Source organism: Sus scrofa, chromosome 6 (genome assembly GCF_000003025.6).
Source record: "Sus scrofa isolate TJ Tabasco breed Duroc chromosome 6, Sscrofa11.1, whole genome shotgun sequence".
Taxonomy (NCBI): domain Eukaryota; kingdom Metazoa; phylum Chordata; class Mammalia; order Artiodactyla; family Suidae; genus Sus; species Sus scrofa.
The window spans coordinates 159,906,958-159,929,702 of record NC_010448.4 but is presented as its reverse complement, the minus strand read 5'-3'; the positions used below and the strand labels follow the sequence as shown (position 1 = coordinate 159,929,702).

At 38.9% G+C, this 22,745-nt stretch overlaps 1 protein-coding gene across 3 annotated transcripts in view; it reads left to right on the top strand.

Annotated features, from left to right (window-relative positions):
• ZFYVE9 (zinc finger FYVE-type containing 9) overlaps nucleotides 1-22,745 on the top strand; it is a 201,742-nt gene that overhangs the window by 144,774 nt on the left and 34,223 nt on the right. For all 3 annotated transcript variants that reach the window (XM_021096648.1, XM_021096646.1, XM_021096647.1), the window contains 3 exons: nucleotides 9,033-9,257; nucleotides 11,328-11,410; nucleotides 20,628-20,732. In XM_021096648.1, the coding sequence (XP_020952307.1) occupies nucleotides 9,033-9,257; nucleotides 11,328-11,410; nucleotides 20,628-20,732 (413 nt within the window). The remainder of the gene's footprint in view (nucleotides 1-9,032; nucleotides 9,258-11,327; nucleotides 11,411-20,627; nucleotides 20,733-22,745) is intronic.

Sequence of the window (22,745 nt, the reverse complement as noted above, 5' to 3'; positions counted from 1 at the left end):
AGTTCTTTTGGTAAAGAGCTATAGTTGTTAAACTCCATTGGTCTTTGTGTGTCTGGAATGTTTTTATTTTGCCCTCACTCTTGAATAATTGGTTACAAAATTCAGGCTAATGGATTTTTTCCTTCACTCTCTTCCTTCTTTCTCTCATCCCTTCATTTCTTCCTTTACCTCCTCTTAGCGAGTACTTTGAAGTTACTGAATCATTGTCATCTGGCATCTCCTACAGTCTAGTTGTTTGTTTTTTTTTTAATAGATTGTTATTTGTCTTTTCTCTTTATTCTTGATTTTCTGTAAGTCTGCTACTAAAGTTCTCTATGAGTTTTTATTAGTCAGGTTTATGAGGTATAATCTATATATATAATTATATTTGCCTTTTCAGACATAGAGTTCCATGAGTCTAGACAGATACAGTCAGGTAACAACCACCAATATCAAGATACATAATATTTTTATCATTTCTAAACCTTATCTCATGTCCCTTTGTGTTTATTGTGTTTGAGCCCCTCACCTTCCTTTCCCTCTGCTCCTGGCAGCTAGGATTTTATTTCTGTCCTGCAGTTTTGCATTTTCCAGAAGGTTATATAAATAGAATCTCACTGTGGTGTTTGGCCTATTTCACTTAGCATAACGCTTTTGAGAGTCATCCATATAGTTGAATGGATGTATGTATCACGATTTGTTTATCCATTCACCTGCAATGTATGAGAAGTTCCAGGTGTTCTGGATCCTCGCCAGCACTTGATATTCCCTTCTTTTAAAAAATTAAAAAAGGAGTTCCCGTTGTGGCGCAGTGGTTAACGAATCCGACTAGGAACCATGAGGTTGCGGGTTCGATCCCTGGCCTTGCTCAGTGGGTTAAGGATGAGCTGTGATGTAGGTCGTAGACGCAGCTCGTATCCCACGTTGCTGCAGCTCTGGCGTAGGCCTAGCAGCTTTAGCTCCGATTAGACCCCTAGCCTGGGAACCTCCATATGGTGTGGGAGCGGCCCTAGAAAAGGCAAAAAGACCAAAAAAAAAAAAAAAATTTTTTTTTTGCCTTTCTAATCAGTGTGTAGCGGTATCACCCGTGGTCTTAATTTGCATTTCCCTAATGACTAATGAAATTGAACATCTTTTCATATGCTTATTTGCCATCTGTAGCTCTCTCTTTTTTCTTTTTTTTGCCCATTTAAGAATTGAGTTGTTTTCGTAATGAATTTTTAGTACTTTATAAATTTTGGATACAAATCCTTTATCAGATAATGTGTTTTGCAAATATTATGTTCCAGTCTCTGGCTTATTTTTTTAATTTTAACTGTCTTTCAAAGAGTAGAAGTTTTAAATTTTGATGAAAGTCCAATTTATCAGTTTTTCTTTTGTAGTTTACACTTAAGTTTCCTAAAAAATATTTGCCTTAACCCAAAATAACGAAAATGTTTTTCTGAAAGTTGTATTATTATAGCTTCTACATGTAGATCTGTGATTCTTTTTCTTTTCTATCTTTTTTTTTTTTTTTTTTTTTTTGTCTTTTTAGGATTATACCTTAGGCACATGGAAGTTCCCAGGCTAGGGGTTGGATTGGAGAGGCAGCCACTGGTCTACACCACAGCTACAGCAGCGTGAGATCTGAGTCATGTCTGTGACCTACACCACCGCTCACAGCAACACGGGATCCTTAACACACTGAGCGAGGCCAGGGATCAAACCCTAGTCCTTATGGATACTGGTCAGGTTCATTACCCTTGAGCCACGACAGGAGCTCCCAGATCTGTGATTCATTTTGAGTTAATTTTTGTACAGGGACTTGAGTTAAGTCTTGACATTTTGTTTGGGGTGTGTTTGTTTGTTTCTTCGTTTTTGCTTTTTTAGGGCTGCATGTATGGCATATGGAAGTTCCCAGGCTAGGGGTCACATTCAGAGCTGCAGCTGTGGGCCTACACCACAGTCACAGCAACCCAGGCTCTGAGCCACATTTGTTTTGGGTTTAAAAACTTTTTTTTTCTTTTTTAAAACAATTTTTCTGCTTCTAGATACTCAGTTATTGCAGGAGCATTTGTCAAAAAGACTATACTTTTGCCATTGAATTACCTTGGCCCTGTTTTTTAATATTAATTTACCTTCTGTATATGGGTTTCTTTCTGGGCTCTAATCTTTTCCACTGGTCTGTGTATGTGCACACATGTGGACTTATTTTTATTTTTACTACTGAGTGTTGTAAATATTTTGATCTGAACACACATTTCTTTTTTTTTTGTTTTTTTTTTTTTTTTTTTTTTGGTCTTTTTGCTATTTCTTGGGCCGCTCTCACGGCATATGGAGGTTCCCAGGCTAGGGGTTGAGTCGGAGCTGTAGCCACCGGCCTACGCCAGAGCCACAGCAATGCAGGATCCGAGCCGCGTCTGCAACCTACATCACAGCTCACGGCAACGCCGGATCGTTAACCCACTGAGCAAGGGCAGGGACCGAACCTGCAACCTCGTGGTTCCTAGTCGGATTCGTTAACCACTGCGCCACAACAGGAACTCCTGAACACACATTTCTTTCTTTACTTTGGAAAATTCTGGATTATTATCTCTTTGAATGTTACTTCTCTTTCATTCCCAATACTGTCTACTTTGGAACTCCTTTTTGATGTTGGAGCCTCTGGGATCAGTCTTCAATATCTCTTCACTACCCTTTATGTAATTTTTCTCTTCGCCTTTTTTTTCTGGATCCTTGGCAGTGAATTCTTCCCATTTAATATTTCTCTTTCTAAGATGATTAATTTAAGAAAAATGTTGATGTGAATTGATTAATAGTTACACTGGCATAATAAGATTTACAGTTACTGGTTTTCACCTTTCAGATTTAACATCAGAACATAGCAAGAAGACAGTTGTCACCACAAAATATAAATATTAAACTTGTAGGCCAAATCATTTTTACATTTGAAAATGGCTTTTTGTTCCCTTTCAGTCATTCATATTTTATGTTTGCAAACTTGCTTATCTTCTCTCATCTATTCTTTGGGGTGTCCTAAATCTAACCCTTTGAATTGAGAGCACATTTGTATAGTTTAGTATCGTAGTGAGGCTATGATGACACAACTAAAGCTGCTTTAAATCTTCCATTGATGTCTCACGATAGTTAGAATAAACAGCAGTTTCATAAAGGTCCTATTTGATCTAGTCCCTAAGGACTCTTTGACTTTATCTCTTACTACTCCTTAGCTTGCTTCAATTACATTGATCATCTTTGTGACTTTTGAACTCATCCAGACCTGGAATGCTGTCCTTTTAAGATCTTTACTGGCTGATTTCTTCTCTTCAGTCAGGTCTTATTTATTTATTTATGTATCGTATAGTTGATTTACAGTGTTAGGCCAGTTTCTGCTGTGCAGTAGCACCTTGTTGCTTATCCATTCTAAATGTAATAGTTAAAAAATAAATAAATAAAAAATTAAAATTAAATGTAATAGTTTGTATGTGCTCACCTCAAAGTCCCAGTTCATCCCACTCCCCCTTGGCAACAGCAAGTCTTTTTCTCCTCATTTGTGAATCTGTTTCTGTTTTGTAGATAGATTCATTTGTGCCATATTTTAGATCCCACATATAAGTGATATCATATGCTATCTGTCTTTCTCTTTCTGACTTACTTCACTTAGTATGAGAATCTCTAGTTGCATCCATGTTGCTGCAAATGGCATTATTTCATGCTTTTTATGGTTCAGTAGTATTCCATTGTACATGTGTACCACATCTAAATCCCTTCATCTGTCAGTGGACATTTAGGTTATTTCTGTGGCATGACTATTGTGAATAGTCCTGCAATGAACATAGGGCTGCATGTATCTTTTTTAGTTATAGTTTTGTTGGGATATGTGCCCAGGAATGGGATTTTTGGATCATATGGCAGTTCTATATTTAGTTTTCTGAGGAATCTCCATACTATTTTCCATAGCGGTTTTATCAGTTTACATTCCCACCAGCAGTGAGGGAGGGTTCCCTTCTCTCCACACTCTCTCCAGCATTTATCTGTAGACATTTTGATGATGGCCATTCTGACAGGTTTGAATTAGCATGTAATTTTGACTTGCATTTTTTCAAATAATTGGCAATGTTGAGCATCTTTTCATGTGCCTACTGGCCATCTGTATGTCTTCTTTAGAGAAATGGCTAGGTCTTCTGCCCATTTTTCCATTGGATTGTTTGTTTTCTTGTTACTGAGTTGTGTGAGTTATTTGTATATTTGGAGCTTAAGCCCTTGTCAGTTGCATCACTTGCAACTGTTTTCTCCCATTCTGAAGCTTGTCTTTTCCTTCTGTTGATGGTTTCTTTTGCTGTACAAAAGCTTGTAAGTTTGATTAGGTCACATTTGTTTATTTTCGTTTTTATTTCTGCTGCCTTCGGAGACTGCAGGCCTGTTCTTAAATGTTTCTTCCCTGACTTCTTTGGCTAAAGACGTATTCTCTCCCCGGCTCCCATCAGACATTCACATCACCTTCCTTGCATTCTTTTCAGAGCATTTATCACTAACTTTACTAACTGACATTGTTTGTCTTCGATACGATGTAAGCTCTTCGAGGGCCAGGGTTTCATCTATCTAGTTCAACCCTGTATACCAACCTTTAGAACAAAGGTTCTGGTACATTAGGGAGGCTTAGTTGTAAAAACTGTGGGTTGGAGGAATGAATAAATTGGCGGGGTGTCACTAGCAAGCATTTTTTGTCATTTGGTAGAAAAGCACCTGGAGGAAAGGAGTCCTGAGAGAACAATAAAAATGCTGTGCTTGTTACTCCTGACTTCCTATTCCCATTGGGACTTAGGGACAAAGGAAAACTATTTCGGTCAGTTTAAGAGTGTTGTGAGACCCAGTATCTTTGCTTCCTGAACAAGAAATACCATGAGTCACTCAAGCAGGTCAGCTGGGAAGTTCCTAGAATTTCAGATCTTTGATAGATTTTTTCTTTCTACTATCTCTTTTTGTCACCTACTCTCATTCCTCATTTTGTATCTTTAAATTGTGGCCACTTGAGGAGTTCCTGTTGTGGCTCAGCAGTAACAAACCCAACTAGTATCCATAAGAATGTGTGTTCGTTCCCTGGCCTTGCTCAGTGGGTTAAGGATCTGGCATTGCCGTGAGCTGTGATGTGGGTCACAGACACTGTGCAGATCCCACGTCGCTATGGCTGTGGCTGCGGTGGAGGCCGGCAGCTGCAGCTCCAATTTGACCCCTAGCTTGGGGACTTTCATATGCTGCAGTTGCAGCCCTAAGAAGCAAAAAAAATTTTAAAAATTAATTAATTAATTGTGGCCACCTCGATTAACCCAGATGTGCTTTTGATTAGTTTAAACTTATTTTCTTATAGTGTATAGATTTATCAAAAGGCAAGTAAACTTTAAGGCACTATATTACTGATTTGTATGTTGATAATAAACTGCATTCATCTTCTTTCAATTTTAATTTTATTAGTTTTCTAATGTACTAATAAAATTATAGGTCGCAAATACAGTGAAGTTTGATGTTTCATTTAAAAAATTTTTAGTTGATTTACGGTGTTATGTCAGTTTCTGCTCTACAGCAAAATGTCCCAGTCGACATTCTTTTTCTTATATTATTTTCTATCATCTTTTATCACGTGCCTAGATATAGTTCCATGTGCTATATAGTAAGACCTCATTACTTATCCATTCTAAATGTAATAGTTTGCATCTGTCACCCCAAACTCCCAGTCCATCCCACTCCCTCCCCCTCCCCCTTGGCAACCACAAGTCTGTTCTCCTTGTTTGTGAATCTGTTTCTGTTCTGTAGATAGGTTCATCTAGTGCCGTATTTTAGATTCCACATATAAGTGATATCATGTGGCATTTGTCTTTCTCTTTCTAACTTACTTCACTTAGTATGAGAATATCTAGTTCCATCCATGTTGTTACAAATGGCATTATTTTGTTATTTTTTGTGGCTGAGTAGTATTCCATTGTGTATATGTACCACATCTTCTTAATCCATTTATCTGTTGATGGACATTTAGGTTGTTTCTGGATCTTTTCTTTTCTTTCTTTTTTTTTCCTTTTTAGGAAAAAAAGCACCCAAAGCATATGGAGTTTCCCAGGGCTAGAGGTTGAATCGGAGCTACAGCTGCCAGCCTATGTCATAGCCACAGCAAGGCCAGATCCAAGCCGTGTCTGTGACCTACACCACAGCTTACAGCAACGCCAGATCCTTCACCCACTCAGAGAGGCCAGGGATCGAACCAATAACCTCATGGTTCCTAGTCAGATTCATTAACTGCTGAACCACGACGGGAACTCCAGATCTTTCATTTTTTAGTGTAGAGGTTTCTCTCAGTCTAAGAATTAACATATAAAAATGTATTTAGAATATTTTAAAACAAATTTTAAAGCATGCCTTTGATTTGAAAATGCATTTCTTTCTTTAGTTTGGAAAATCCTTAGTTATTATCTCTTTGAATATGACTTCACTTTCATTGCCGGCATCGTCTTCTATTGACATTCTTTTTAATGTTGGTGTGTCAGTGTAAGTCTTCAAATGAAAACTTTTTTGTCAACGTCTCATACCCAGTGTTTTATTTTTGTTGATATCTATACCCGTGGAGTATTCTTTGTTTGTAGATGAGGTGATCACAGTCTCAACGAAATCATTTATTAGAATTAATAGAGATCTATCCATTTTTTAATTTTTAAGAAAGGAAATGCTTAAAGAATAAAAGATTTTAAAATGTGAGGGGACATAATGGCGAATCTGAGTGTGAATGGGATGGAGAGGAAGGTTGTTAGGTGGTAGAAGCAGGAAGGTTGTCACTATCTCTGGAAGAATACCCAGTAATAGATTGCAGTCTCTAATAGGGAAATCCCAAAAGCATACTCAATGAATATTTTGAGCACCAAGCGCTATCAGTTCTCACCTCTGAGCTGTATTCACAAGGGGATTCTTACGAAAGGTGACCATTGTGCTCTCCTTAGAGCTGTGGAGGACTGCTCTTGTGCACTCTACATTGTGGAGGGGAAAAAATCTCTCTCTTTTGTTTCCCATTCTCTCTCTTCCTGCACCTACTCAAGTGAAAAGATGAAAATTTATACAAATCTTGTACTAGAATTTTTGATAAAGCAAATGGGAGTTCCTGTTGTGGCTCAGCAGATTAAGAATCTGACCAGTATCCATGAGGATGCAGGTTCAATCCCTGGCCTCGATCAGTAGATTAAGGATCCCATGTTGCCGCAAGCTGTGGCTCAGATTGGGCATTGCTGTGGCTGTGGCTATGGCATAGGCCAGCAACTGCAGCTCCAGTTTGACTCCTAGCCCGGAAACTTCCATATGCCATGGGTACAGCCTTAAAGAAGAAAAAGAGAAAAAGTATGGCATAGTGGAACTCGTATCACATTCACGGTTTTAACTTTTTATTAATTCAAATAATGATTTAATTGATCCTTTTCTCTCTCTTGACTAAATTACGTGAGGGCAAGGAATATAGACATTCTTTTTTTCCCATTGTAATTCCATTGCCTAGCACAGTGCCTGACACCTGGTTGCTTCATGGTATTTGTTGACTAATTTTTAAATTGGAGGTGGAAAGCTCTGATTCAACCCCTAGCCTGGAAACTTCCATATGCTGCAAGTATGGCCCTAAAAAATATAATAAATAATAATAAAATAAAAATTTTGGTAAAGCAAAGAAAAACAAGTTTTATAATGTTTGATCATTATATGTATATTTGCACTATAAAAACAATAATTAAAACTTTTTTGAGAACACTGTGCAAGGTGCCATTTGATATTATTCATTCACATCAAGTCTGAAATTTAGTGTAATCTTCCCCAATTATCACAGATGTTGTGGCTCACAGAATTCAAGTAACTTACCCCCATTTCATAATAGTGTGATTGAATTAATGTTCAAATCCATGTCTCCCTGACTCCAAAATCTATGATTTTTTAAAAAATAACATACTAGTTCCTTGATGTGGAGATTATTTTATCATCTGGCCCAACAGCTTAAATGTGCAGCCGCATTTGTTTAATCTTGGGGCAAGGGTACTACCGGTGTTTGGCAGATGATGACGTGAACATACATGGCTTTCAGCCACAAGCCTCCGGGTTTTGTGGGGACGTGTTCCCCTCACTTGTGGACCTTACTATCGGCATAGGTGCTTCTTCACCCAAGGATTTTATGAGCCATCACTGAACTGTTTTGCAAATAGACTCTAGTTTTCAAGGAAAGTAAGCATTAACTTCTCTGATGGCACTTTGTGTATTTGCTGTTGTTTCTTTCAGAGGTATCAGAGGAAGCTTGCCCTTGTCTAGTGAACAAGTCTGCTGTTACATTATTGAACAGCTCTCGTCAGGAAGTTCTTTTGTAATTCTAAACTGAGGAAAATGTATCCTTAATGAAGGGGTGATTTGTTAGTTTCATTCAAAAAATATTTGAATTAGAAAGTCTTATTTAGGAGCATTTGCAATTAAAAGAAAAAAACCAACCCTGCCTAATATGAATTTGAATAAGCCCTAAGTTGTTTGTGTTTTGTATTTGTCTCAAACAAAATCAGAATAAATCCTATCTGTGGTACTACTTTCTCCATAAATTTTCATCCCTTAATATCTCATAGTTACAACTGTACTTAATGTCTTAATTCGTTATGTTCATCAGTTGAATTTATTTATTCAATGGGATTGTAAACTCTGTGAGTGCAGGTGCCTAATCTTGACATTTTTTGTGACCTTTGAGGCAATGATTCTTATCCTGAGACCTCCAAACTAATTCATACAATAAAGTTGTATTATCCAAAAGAAGGCATCAATATTTTTGGCTTGTAGCCAGACAAACTACAGTGTGATAACACAAGGTATTTCATATGCACCAGAAGGGTAATATAATTGGAAAACAAATTTTCATTTAATAAATGCCATTTATTTTAGAACAGCTTTATAAACATAGGTATTTCATAGTGAAAGATTGGGAATTCATGTTTGGTAGTGTCTGGCCCAGTACTGATATTAATGATTCTTAAAAACATGATTGATTTATTGATAGTAATTAATGTACTTTTTTGTTTTAGGGAATGTTGTAGGCAACCTGGGACATTCCTTCTTTAGTCAAAGTTTCCTTGGCAGTAAAGAACATGGTGGATTCTTATATGTGACATCTACCTACCAGTCACTGCAAGACCTAGTCCTCCCAACCCCACCTTACTTATTTGGGATTCTCATCCAGAAATGGGAAACTCCTTGGGCTAAAGTGTTTCCCATCCGACTAATGTTGAGACTTGGAGCTGAATATCGACGTAAGTGTGAAATACTCTCTTATAAGCCTTATGACCAAGATTGATGACTAAACAAAGACTTGTGATATGCAGAGTCCCCTGGTGATCCATTTAAACAGAAGTGGGCTTTTGAAGTAGCAAAAGCTAGATGTGACCAGTGTTTCGACTTGTTTTGGCTATAATGGGAAAGGCTCAAAATAACAAATGAGGAAGTTAGTGATTATTGCCTTGAAACTTGCTAGTTTTACAGGCTAACTGATAGATACATGATCATCTTCAGAAAGAATGAATTTCAACTTAAAGTAACTTATTTTTTGTAGTATCTATATATGGTGAGCATGTTTTTTGTTACTTGCTTGGCAGCTAGTAATGAGAATTATATTTTATATAATATAACAGGCGCTGGAAGCTAGCAGTGTAGAGATCACTCCACTGGTAAAGTAAGCGGCAGAAGAGCTTCCTTGCTCACGATTGTATTGTGCAACTAAGCTGAAATTGTTTCTTTTTTTGTTGTTTTTCATTTGTTTATTTGGTTTTGGGGGGGTGGATTTTGTGTGTGTGCATGTGTGTGTGTGTCTGTGCTTTTTAGGGCTGCACCTGCAGTATGTTGAACTTTCCAGGCTAGGGGTTGAATCGGAGCTACAGCTGCCAGCCAACACCACAGCCACAGCAGCATTGGATCTGAGCTGTGTCTGCGACCTACACCACAGCTCACGGCAACACTGGATCCTTGACCCACTGAGCGAGGCCAGGGATTGAACCCACATCCTCATGGATACTAGTCGGGTTCTTAACCCATGGGAACTTCCTGGGGTTGTTTCTAAAGACGTTAAAGTCTAAATGCAAGCTTATTTTAAACTTTATGTCTTCTCCTAATCAAAGTTGTCCTGGTCTTGGAATCAGATCACTTGAATAAGGTTCTTAACTCTGCCACTTACTAACTATGTAACTTTGGGTGTCACTCAAGTTGTCAGTTGTCAGTTTCTTATGCAACTGGAGATAATACTTGCCTTTTATATTACATAGTATTATTAAGAGGATCAAATGAGATAATGAAAAATTATTTTATAAGCCATTGACCAGTATATATTTTCAGCAAGTTAGCTTTATTCTTTCATTAATTTATTAGTTCATTCAATAAGAATTTAATAAAGACCTACTACATGCAATAAATTGTGGGAATTCATAAGTGACTAAGTCGGAGTTCAGTGGGTTAACCACCTGACATGGTGTCTGTGAAAATGTAGATTTGATCCTTGGTCTTGCTCAGTGGGTTAAGGATCCAGTGTTGGCCCAAGCTTCAGTATAGATTGCAGATGTGGCTTGGATCCATTGTTGCTGTGGCCATGGTGTAGGCCTCAGTCAGCTGCAACTCCCATTCGACTCCTAGCCTGGGAATTTCCACACGCCAGAGTTGCAGCCATAAAAAGAAAAGAAAGAAGAAGACAGGGAGGAAGGAAGAAAGAAGAAAGAAAAAAAGAAAGGGCTGAGATGTGGTTATAGGCTCTTGGGAACCTTTGTAAGGAAGACTACAGAAATTAACTTCACCAAGAATGAAGGACCAAGGTGTCTTTGGATTAAACTATGAAAGATGCGTATGAATCAGCTGAATGAAGTAGAGAAAGGGAAGGATTGTATGCAGAGGAAACAACATTTTTATCTTCCCATCTTGTACAGGCAGTTGAAACTATAAAGTTTAAGGAGTAAGCCAGCTAATAGGATCACCTGGGGTTTAGCTTTTCTAAGAAGGTCCTGTTTGAAATGTGTAGGAGTGAACGCTTCTAGCCTTCCTGAGCACAGAGGAATCAGGAGATACTTCTTTCCTGGATCATATTAATCCAGTTTAGAAAAGAGTGCTTCCTAAGACCATGTAGCTCATTTTTGAAACCACTGCATCAAAAGACTTCCTCTAGTGTGGTTTGTAGAAGACTCCAAATGTTTCTGTGATGCTGTCATGATAAATACTTTTTGAGCCCTAAATTTCATATGCTCTAATTGTCATTCTAATTATATTTTGAGAATTTTATGAAAAATTCTTGTACCAGAATTTTAAGCTGCCAAACTTAGTATGACCATTTCTCATTTCCTTAGTTTATCCATGCCCACTGTTCAGTGTCAGATTTCGGAAGCCATTGTTTGGAGAGACGGGGCATACCATCATGAATCTTCTTGCAGTAAGTTGGGAATTTTTATTTTCTTTTTCCTTGATAGAGTTTTTATGGGAGAAGGAAGATAGGGATTTTATTATTTTCTTAATACCCTGCTACTACAGGGAGGTGAAGATTTATACTGAAGGAAAGGAACAGAACAGAACATGTGTATTCTTTGGAAAGTATATGGAGCTTTGGAGTGAAATAGTCCAGGATTCCGGCCCTTAGTTATACACTTACCATCTAAGTGACCTTGCAGGATTATCGTGAGGAGTAGTGTATACTTAAACCACTATGTCTTGTTTTGATTTTAAGCCTGGCATCCTGGTGGCGTCCCATATGTCTGTTTGACTTACTGTTTAGCCAAAGAGTGGTCAGAGATTCTGTTCAAATACCTCTGGCCAATAAGACATCTATTCTTTTTTGATATATCTGTGTGTGGACAGGGATTCAAACAAACATCATTCTTTTCCTTTCCTCTGGACTCTCTTATGTCTCCTCTGCACATGCTTGGGGTCTGACTCTGCTGACCAAGGAGGTTGGTTGGCTTGGGCCCACTAAGGTTTCTGCTGCACATGTGCACAGACTAAGGTTCATCCGGGTATTTGGAGAGTTTTTGAAATTCCCTGTGGCTGTCTTACTCCCAGAACTCTTTGTTAAATCTCTGACTAGTCTGCCTGCTCACTACTTGCCCTAAGTAGGCTGGCAACCCAGACTAACAGAGCTGCTCTTTTCAGAAGCCAAGATTACCACGTTAACTGATGATGCTCTTAGTCAGGCAGCATCCTTCAAACAGCAAACCTTATTGTTTTCACAAACTACCTCGCCTTGGTTGGACTACTGGGCATGGCTCAGGTCAGCCCCAGGCAAGAATATCAACAGATTCAACTCTACTCTTCTTTCTTGAAGTTCAGTAGTTTTCATGAATAAACACTTCTCAGTGTGTCATATGCCTTTGGTCTAATTCCAGGGCACGAAAATAGTTTTGTTTTTTAAATACATTTACCCAACTTCTTAGTTGCTTCTGGGGACTTGATTTGTTTATTTCCTCACTCTGTCATGTGGTTGTAGTTATAATTCTACTTATCTTGTAAAGGGATTCAAACAATAAGAAAAGTTCTTGTAGATTTACCTGTGTAGTTGCCATTTCTATTGCCCTTCACTCCTTTGTGTAAATCTGTATTTCCATCTGATCTCATTGTCCTTTTGCCTGAAAGATTTCTTCTAATGTTTCTTGTAGTGTAGCTGGTGCTTAAGTCTTTTAGCATCTGTATTTCTAACAATGTCCTTTGTATTTAAAAGATATTGAATGTAGGAGTTCCCATCGTGGCTCAGCAGATGACAAACCCAACTAGTATCCATGAGGACTGGGTTCTATCCCTGGCCTCGCTCAGTGGGTTAAGGATCTGGCATTGCTGTGAGCTGTGGTGTAGGCTGGCAGCTGCAGTTCCAATTCCACCCTTCGCCTGGGAACCTCCATCTGCTGTGGGTACAGCCCTAAAAAGATATTGAATGTAGAATTCTATGTTGACAGTTTTATTCTTTGAGAAGTTTAAAGACTTGCTCTATTGCCTTCAATCTGTGTATTTTCAGGTGAGAAATATGTTTTCCTTCCTGTCTTTGTTCCTCTCTATATAACGTTTTTTCCTTCTCTGTTTGCTTTGAAATTTTTCTTTTTATCATTGGTTTTGAGCCATTTGATTATGTGCCTTGGTATAGTTTTTTTCATGTTTCTTGTGTTTGGGGTTTTTTGAGCTTCTTAGATCTGTGAGTTTATAGTTTTGATCAAATAATTTTCTGTCCACCCCTCCTCTCTTTCAGGGACTCCATTGTTATAAACTTGCTTATTAGGCTGCTTGAAATTCTCACTAATGCTTTTTTTAATTTCTTTTTTGTTTGTTTTGGGGGTTTTTTGTTGTTTTTTTCTTTCTTGGCTCCTCCGCGGCACATGGAGTTCTCAGGCCAGGGATTAGATCCAAACTGTAGTTGCTGCCTAAGCCTCAGCTGGGGCAATGCTGGATCCTTATCCTGCTGTGCAGGGCCGGGGCTCGAACCTGCATCCCAGTGCTCCCAAGATGCTGCTGATTCTGTTGAACCACAGCAGGCACTCCCTTATTAAATTTCGTTTTTAGTGCTTTCTCCCCCCTCTCTCTGTGTTTCATTTTGGACAGTTTTTGTTGCTGTGTCTTCAAGTTCACTAATCTTTTATTTTCCAATATTTAAACTGCTGTTAATTCTGTCCTTTTTCCCTCTATAATCTTAGAAATTGTAATTTTCTCCATCTCTAGAAGTTTGACTTGGGTCTTTTTCTGTATCTTCTATTCCTGTACTTAACTTTTTAAAACATCTGAAATATAACGAAAATGAGTATTACAATGTCCTTGTTTGGTACTTGTAACACGCATTTCGTTTCTGACTCAGTTGCTGTTAATTGATTTTTCCCCTTTATTTCGAGTGGTATTTCCCTGCTTCTTTGCATATTTGGTATTTTTTAAATTTTTTATTGAATGACAGATATTGTGATTTTTTCTTTGCTGGATACCAGATGTTTTTATGTTCCTATAAATATTCTTCAGCTTGGTAACAACTCAATGCAGTTAATTTGTCTACAAACAGTTGGAGGCTTTTGAGTTTTGCTTGCAAAATTTGTAAGGTGGAGTGAAAGTCTTATTTAGTATAGCGCTAGTTATTTCCCACTACTAAGGCAAAACTCTTCTCAGTACAGTTGACCCTTGAGCAATGCTGGTTTGAACCATGAGGGTCCGCTTATACATGGATTTTTTTCAATAGTAAGTACAATAATACTACATGCTCCATGGTGGGTTGAATCCCTGGATGTGGAACCACAGATACAAAGGGCCAAGTATAACTTATACGTGGATTTTTGACTGCACAGAGGGTCAGTGCCCCTAGCCCCAACGTTGTTCAGAGGTCAGCTGTGTTTATAATGACTTTTGGGATTGTCTGGAATTAAGCCAAACTTCGCAGATTAGGGATACAGTCCTTCACAAGGCTGCCATTACTTCCGATGCTAGCTGCAAGCTCAGGGGTCCCCAGACTAACTGGGGGTAAAGGTAGAAGACCTCACTAACCCATCCGGTTAGATAATTCACTAGAATGATTCACAGAACTCAGCAAAGTGCTATGAAGTTGACCCTTGAACCACATGACCTTGAACTGCTGAGGTCCACTTATATGTGGACTTTGTTTCAATAAATATATACTATAGCACCTTGCAGTCCATGGTTGGTTAAATCCACAGCTAGGGAACTGCAGTTCAGAAGGATGAATATAATGCTATGCATGGATTTTCAATTGCGCAGGGGCTGAAGCCCCTCACTCCCGTGTTGTTCAAGGGTCAACTGTACTTACAATTACAGTTTTATTATAGCAAAAAAGATATAAATCAGGAGCAGCCAGTAGTGACACACATAGGGCAAGGTCTAAGAGGGTCCCAAATAAGAAGCTTCTGTGTCTTCAAGGGCATGTCACCTTCCCTGTACACCGATGTGTAACATTATGCACAGATTAAGCTCCTGAGCTCGTGTGTCCTGACTTTTTATTGGAGTTTCCTTACTAGGAAATTGAATCATTGGCCATGTGATTGAACTCAGCCTCCACGCCCTCTTTAGCCCCCAGAAGTCAGGCTGATATCATGTGCTTCAGAGCCCCAGTCTCTCATCACATGGTTGCTGTTTCTGCAATGGCCACCCTCCACCCTGCATCATCCTGTTAGCATAAATATCACCAAATTGATACAGACTCTCAGAGTCTACCAGGAATAACAAAAGTACTCCTATGATTCAAGAATCTCTAAGGGTTTAGAGGCCACCTCCCAGGAACTGGGGCAGAGGTCAGCCAAATTCTTTATTATACGGTAGTACTCTACAATGCCCATGAATTATGAGGGTTTGCTCTCTGGATTTCAGGTGTAGGCACCATTCCCAGACCTGTGTATCAGATAATGCTCCCAATAATCATTCATTTCTTAAACTCAGGAAGTTTCCTTGTGGGAGTTCCCATTGTAGCTCAGCGGAAACGAATCTGACTAGCATCTGTGAGGACACAGGTTCTATCCCTGGCCTCACCCAGTGGGTTAAGGATCCAGCGTTGCCATGAGCTGTGGTGTGGGTTACAGATGCAGTTAGGATCCCACGTTGATGTGGATGTGGTGTAGGCCAGCAGCTATAGCTCCAACTTGACCCCTAGCCTGGGAATCTCCATATGCTGAGGGTGTGGCCCTAAAAAGACAAAAAAAAAAGAAGGTATTTCCTCATATGTATTTCCTCATCGGAACACTGCTGAATACTGGAAGGGACCCTCTGCAGATTTTTATAGTTCTTTCTCTGCAGTTTTCCCCTCTCTGATACTTTGTCCATGAACTTTACCTTGGATTTTCTTTTCTTTTCTTTTCTTTTCTTTTCTTTTCTTTCTTTCTTTCTTTCTTCCTTTCCTTTCTTTCTTTCCTTTCTTTCCTTTCTTTCCTTTCTTCCTTTCCTTTCTTCCTTTCCTTTCTTTCGTCATTTTTCCTTTTCTAGGGCTGCTTCCCTCAGCATATGGAGGTTCCCAGGCTAGGGGTCGAATTGGAGCTGTATCCACTGGACTATGCCAGAGCCACAGCCACACCAGATCCGAGCCCCATATGCGACCTACACCACAGCTCACAGCAACGCCGGATCCTTAACCCACTGAGCAAGGGCAGGGACCGAACCCGCAACCTCATGGTTCCTAGTCGGATTTGCTAACCACTGTGCCACAAAGGGAACTCCGGATTTTCTTGATTTTCAGTTTTGTTTCCTCAACTCAGAAAATCTGCCAGCCTCTGCCTGGGTTCCCTGCATCTGAACTTGGAAACTCTCCTAAAGCATAACCTGGACCATCATAAAGCTCTTCTTGTTTGTATCATGTCTCTCTGATCACTGTCCTTGGTGCCTGAGATTCAATGTCTTGGAAATCATTGTTTCCTGTGTTTTGTGCAGTTTTTTGGTTAAGGCAGGAGGGTAAATCCAGTCCCGCTTTCTCCATCTTGCCCTGAAGTAGAAAATTTTAAATTCTGCTTGAATCAAGCTATCTCTCTGTCTTCTTCTCTACCAGTCCCCTTCCCTTTGTACCTCTGTGGTAACTCTAGTTTTTAGTCACAGTTTTGACAAGATGATTTTTCTTACTAACTGTAATTTGTTTTGGAATGAAAAGGAGATATTTATCCTATAATCTAGCAACAGCAATCAAAGATTTTTATATCTATGTCAATTCATTTATAAAATATTATCTATTGAAGTATCTTGAAGTATCCACATCATCACCTCCTCTCTAGTTTGCTAGGATTTACATCTATTTTTTTTTTTTTTTTGCTGTTTCTTTGGGCCACTCCCGCGGCATATGAGGTTCCCAGGCTAGGGGTCGAATCGGAGCTGTAGCCATTGGCCTACGCCAGAGCCACAGCAACGCGGGATCCGAGCCTCGTCTGCGACCTACACCACAGCTCATGGCAACGCTGGATCGTTAACCCACTGAGCAAGGGCAGGGACCGAACCCGCAACCTCATGGTTCCTTGTCGGATTCGTTAACCACTGCGCCACGATGGGAACTCCGGATTTACATCTATTGATTTCAACACCTTTTCTTTGTTTCTCACTCCCCTTGCTTTTCTCTTTATCTTTATTAGGATTCCATAGTTTTGTAATTAAAATCACTTTTACTTAAATTCTGGTTTCTTTCTCTCTTTTACTCTCTGTTGTGATAGCATGGCAAAATATAAACCCTACTTAAATCTACCTCTTTCATTAAAATTTTTTTAATCTATGTACAGTGAAATTCCCTGTTTTTGGAATACATTTCCGAGAGTTTTGACAAATGTATACATTTGCATTACTACCTCTGTCACAGTCAAGGTAGAGAACCGTTTTATCACTCTAGAAAATTTGCTGGTACACTCCTAATATCTGGTAACCATTGATCCTTTGTCCCTATAGTTTTAGTTTGTTCAGACTGTCCTATAATGGAAATTACACAGCATGTAGCCTTCTCAGTCTGGCTTCTTTTACTTGTCATAATGCATTTGAGATTAATAAGTGCTGTTAACATACATTGTTGGAAAGGAAGGAAAATCTTTTTCCTCTACTCATCTTAGGCTCTTCAGCGGGGGTCCTATAAATTAGGCTGGCCAAAGGCTGATTAACAGGGGGCATATTTGGGGTGGTACATTCTGATACCCTTCAGAATCAATAGGTCATGCATTTTATTGCTGAGTAGATCCATTTACCTGTTGAATGTTTGGGTTTTTAGTTTCAGGTGACTGTGAATAAAGCAGCCATAAACATTCATGTAGGAAATTTTGTGTGAATATTAGTTTTCATTTCTCTGGGGATGGGATAGTTGAGCCATGTTTTATGCTTAGCATTATAAGGAACTGTGAAATTGTTTTGCAGAATGCCTGCAGTACTTTGCATTCATTAGGTACAAAAATTATTATTATTTTTTGGCCAGCACTTGTTATTTGTCTTTTTTTTTTTTTTTTTGTCTTTTCTAGGGCCACACCCCCAGCATATGGAGGTTCCCAGGCTAGGGGTTGAATCGGAGCTGTAGTCGCCAGCCTACACCAGAACCACAGCAACTCAGGATCCAAGCCGCGTCTGCAACCTACACCACAGCTCACGGCAACACTGGATCCTTAACCCACTGAGCAAGGCCAGGGATCGAACCCGCAACCTCATGGTTCTTAGTCGGATTCTTTAACCACTGCGCCATGACAAGAACTCCAATTTCTCCTTTTTTTAAAAGAAATTCTTTGCTATTCCCATAGGAGTCTGGTGGTTTTAATTTTTCTGATTTTAATTTGAATGTTTCCTGTGGTAAATGATTTAGAGCATCTTTTCATGTGATTATTTCGCCCTCTTTATGTCTTTAGTGAATGTTTAGATCTTTGCCCATTTTAAAAATGGTTGTTGTTTTCTTGTTGAGTTTTGAGAGTATTTCATGTATTCTGAAAATGAAAATGGTAAATTGTTATTATTTTAAAATATTTTCTCCCAGTCTGTAGTTTTTTTCATGATCTTAAGTGTCTTTCACAGATCAAAATTTTTTAATTTTGTTGAAATCCAATTTATTTCTTATGGATTATGCTTTTTGTATCATATCTAAAAACCCATCGGCTGAAACTTAACATTGCAGGCATTTTCTCCCAGGTTTTCTTCTTAAAGGTTTGTAGTTTTATGTTTTATATTAGGTCTGTGATCCATTTTTACTTAATTTTTGTTGATGATTATGAGGCATTGTTTGAAGATTTTTACTTTTCCCACTTGTCCAATCATTTCAGTACCATTGTTGAAGGAACTATTCTTTCTTCATTAACTTGCCTTTGCGCCTTTATCAAAAGTCAGTTGGGAAGTTCCCATCATGGCACAGCAATAATGAATCCGACTAGGAACCATGAGATTGCGGGTTCGATCCCTGGCCTCACTCAGTGGGTTAAGGATCCGGTGTTGCCGTGAGCTGTAGTGTAGGTTTCAGATGCGGTTCAGATCTGGCGTTGCTGTGGCTGTGGCATAGGCTGGCAGCTGTAGCTCTGATTGGACCCCTAGCCTGGCTCTATATACCTCGGATGTGGCCCTAAAAAGGACAAAAGACCAAAAAAAAAAGTCAATTGGGAGTTCCTGTTGTGGCTCAGTGGGTTAAGAACCCTACATAGTCTCTACGAGGATGTGGGTTCAATCTCTGGATTCACTCCTTCGGTTAAGGATACGGTGTTGCCTCAAGCTACGGTGTAGGTCACAGAAGCGCCTCAGATCTGTTGTTGCTGTGGCTCTGGCACAGGCTGGCAGCTGCAGTGGCAGCAGCTGCAGCTGGGAAACTTCCATATACCATAGGTACAGCCCTTAAAAAGGAAGGAAAGGAGGGATTGGAGAAAGAAAGAGAGAAAGAAGGAGGGAGGGAGGAAGAAAAAGGAAGGAAGGGAAGAAAAGAGATTGATTTTTCCTGTGTGGATCTGATTCTTCCTTCATTGGCAACTTACATCTAAGCCTCAAAGTGAGTGAGGACATGAGAGTAGCCTGCTCACTGGCATCAGGTTAGAGTCATGACCAGTACCACTAAGGAAGCTGTAAGACCTACATGGCAGTCCTTCCTGGTCCATGATACATTCCTGCCCTCCTAGATGGCTTTTTGTACATGACCTCTTCCCAAGCCTGCAGGGCCTCCTCTACTTTCCTCAGTTTCCCTGAGTGAATAGAAGCAATCAGAAGACAATTTTCGCATAGTTCAATTCAACAGCTTCCTAGTATCTACGCATTTTCTTTTCTTAGCCTCCAGGGTACCGTAGGTTCTTCTCCTGCAGGCTTCTGACTTGCCACCTTCTACTTAACATCATTCTACATCTCAGTAAATGGCAGTCCCTGTCTTCTACTTGCCCAGGCCATAAAATTCATAATCTTCTTTGACTCTGGTCTTTTTGGCATAATCTGCACTAATCTAGTGGCAAGTACTGTTGGTTTTCCCTTCAGAATATATCTAGAATCTGATAACTTCTCACTACCTTTTTAACTATTAACATTTTGGGTCAAGTTATCACTATTTTACCTGGCTGGATTATTTTTATCATGTTTATCTGATTTTCTTTCTTCTATTTTTGCTGCATTTCCATCTATTCTTTACAGAGAAAATCAGAGAGATCTGTGAAAATAGGTCAGAAGCCTCAAAGTAAAGACACAGGTCCTTATGGTGATCTGCAAGACCCTATGAGCTCTAGCTGTGTGCTCTCCCTTTGACCTCAACTCCTACCTCTCTTGCTCACTTTACTTCAGCCAAACTGGATGTGTTGCATGTTTGCATGTGTGTTTTACTCTACATGTATTTATTGAGTCCCTAGGATGTTCCAGCACTTGGGATATAAGAAGAGCAAAACAAGTGAGCACTCTCTGAGCTTACTTTAGAGAGAGGAGACAGTTAACAAATAAATACGGAAGTTGTTAAATGATGATAAAGTAGGGTAAACATTCAAGTACTTGTTTAATATTGTATATAAAGGCTATGTAAAACTTTTTGGTCTGCTCCCTTATAAGAGTTTACAGTCTAATTGGAGAGCTAGAATGCACACAGTGGGGCTTCCACTATACATTTTCTTATTCTTTAAATAAATGAGATCTTTCAATTTTGATGTTCTTCTTATTTGTGCCAATTTTAGTACTATAAATCGAGTCCTCCCACTGATGAATTCTTTATTCCACTTCAATCTGCTTTTGCCTAGGACTTTAGAAATTACCAATACACGTTGCCAGTGGTTCAAGGTTTGGTGGTTGATATGGAAGTTCGGAAAACCAGCATCAAAATTCCCAGCAACAGATACAATGAGGTAAGATGTACCATGAAGGCATATATTTCATAATTGAATATCATAAATGAAGGTGAAAAATAGATGATTATATATAAATTTTTAATTGTCAGTGAAATCAGTCTACCAGTGGTAGAGAATTTCATAACAGAAAGGCAAGATGTTAAATTTGTGATTTATTTAGTCATTTGTTGTATTTTGACATTTTGATTCTATGATAATCAGTGACAGATTTGCATTTTGATTGAGGTATAAAATTAGCTTTATAATATTAGTGGTGGGATCTTTTTATTCTCCTCTTTTATCTTTTTATTCTCCTCTTTTTATCTTTTTTACTATCCTTAATGTTTAAGCATAGCTCATGTGTTGTTAGTTCCCAGATGACTTTTAAATAAGATTTTGAAAGCAAATGATTGCTCTTGAACTAAGCTGTATTTTGTAACTAAAATGAAATTGTACATATTAAACACACATTAACAGAATTATGGAAATACTGTTCTTGCCTAGTTGCCATGTGAAGTAGTTCTTGAATTTAAAATTTTCCTAAAATTGGTTATAAAGTGTCTAATAGTAATTTTATTTTTTTTTTTTTTTTTTTTTTTTTTTTAATTTTTAAGAATTTATTTATTTATTTATTTTTTTGGTCTTTTTGCTATTTCTTTGGGCCGCTCCCGCGGCATATGGAGGTTCCCAGGCTAGGGGTTGAATCGGAGCTGTAGCCACTGGCCTACGCCAGAGCCACAGCAACACGGGATCCGAGCCGTGTCTGCAACCTACACCACAGCTCACGGCAACGCCGGATCGGTAACCCACTGAGCAAGGGCAGGGACCGAACCCGCAACCTCATGGTTCCTAGTCGGATTCGTTAACCACTGCGCCACGACGGGAACTCCTCTAATAGTAATTTTAAAACTTAGTTTGATATAATGTTAAAATTTGTTGTTTTATTAGGCAGAGTGGTAACTCCTCAATTACTTCTTCCCCTTGGTTTAGAATAATTTCTTCTCTCCTTCTCTTTCTTTCCTTTCTTCCTTTTTTCCTTACTCATTCAGCCATTTATTGGCTTATTCATTTGTACATTCAATAAACATTTTGTACTTGATATACATTTAAAATCATACAGATGTCGTCTTACTGTACTTGCAAGCTTGGGGCTCGGTATTATTATGTGGGAATGACCTATATAGAGAAAGCATTTACTGCATGGCTTTCTACCTGATGGCTTTTTTCAGGACACTAGAAAAGAATAGTTAGAATGCGTGCTTAATTTTTTCTGGGTTGCAATCAGCAGTTTTTAGCTGTCAGATACTCCTGCCTTGGAATATCAAATGGTAATAGATGCACTAAAGTAGGTATTGTCGATTCTTTAAAGTGAACTATTTTTATGTAATTTGTGCCCTAGTCTTTTTTTTTATTATTATTTCCTTTTATTTTTGTTGTTGTTGTCATTGTTTTTGCTTTTTAGGGCCACACCCGCAGCGCAGAGAGGTGCCTAGGCTAGGGGTTGAATCGGGGCTACAGCTGCTGGCCTACGCCACAGCCACAGCAACATCAGATCCGAGCTGCATCTTCCACCTACACCACAGCTCATGGCAATGCCAGATCCTTAACCCACTTCTCGAGGCCAGGGATCGAACCCACAACCTCATGGTTCCTAGTCCGATTCATTTCTGCTGCACCACGATGGTAACTCCTGCCTACCCTAGTCTTTTAGGAGACTATGCTTTGAAAACTTTTTTTATTTTTCATATTTGAAGTTTTCTTATCTATTTCACAAATATCTATTAAATATATTCTGATGTGAAATGCAAAGATGAATAAGACATGCTTGGCGTCTGGGAACTTGTTGTCCAGAAGTGAGATTGATCAGATGTTGTTCCTTAATGGATAATATACACCGCTGTCCTTGGTTTTTGCAAGATGGTGCATTTGTGTTTGGTAATTGGGATCTTTTTATACAAGTATATCTGTAAAAACGGTGAGGCCCCGTAATTATTTCAGTACCTGACTGAGGACATTCATGACAACTGTCAT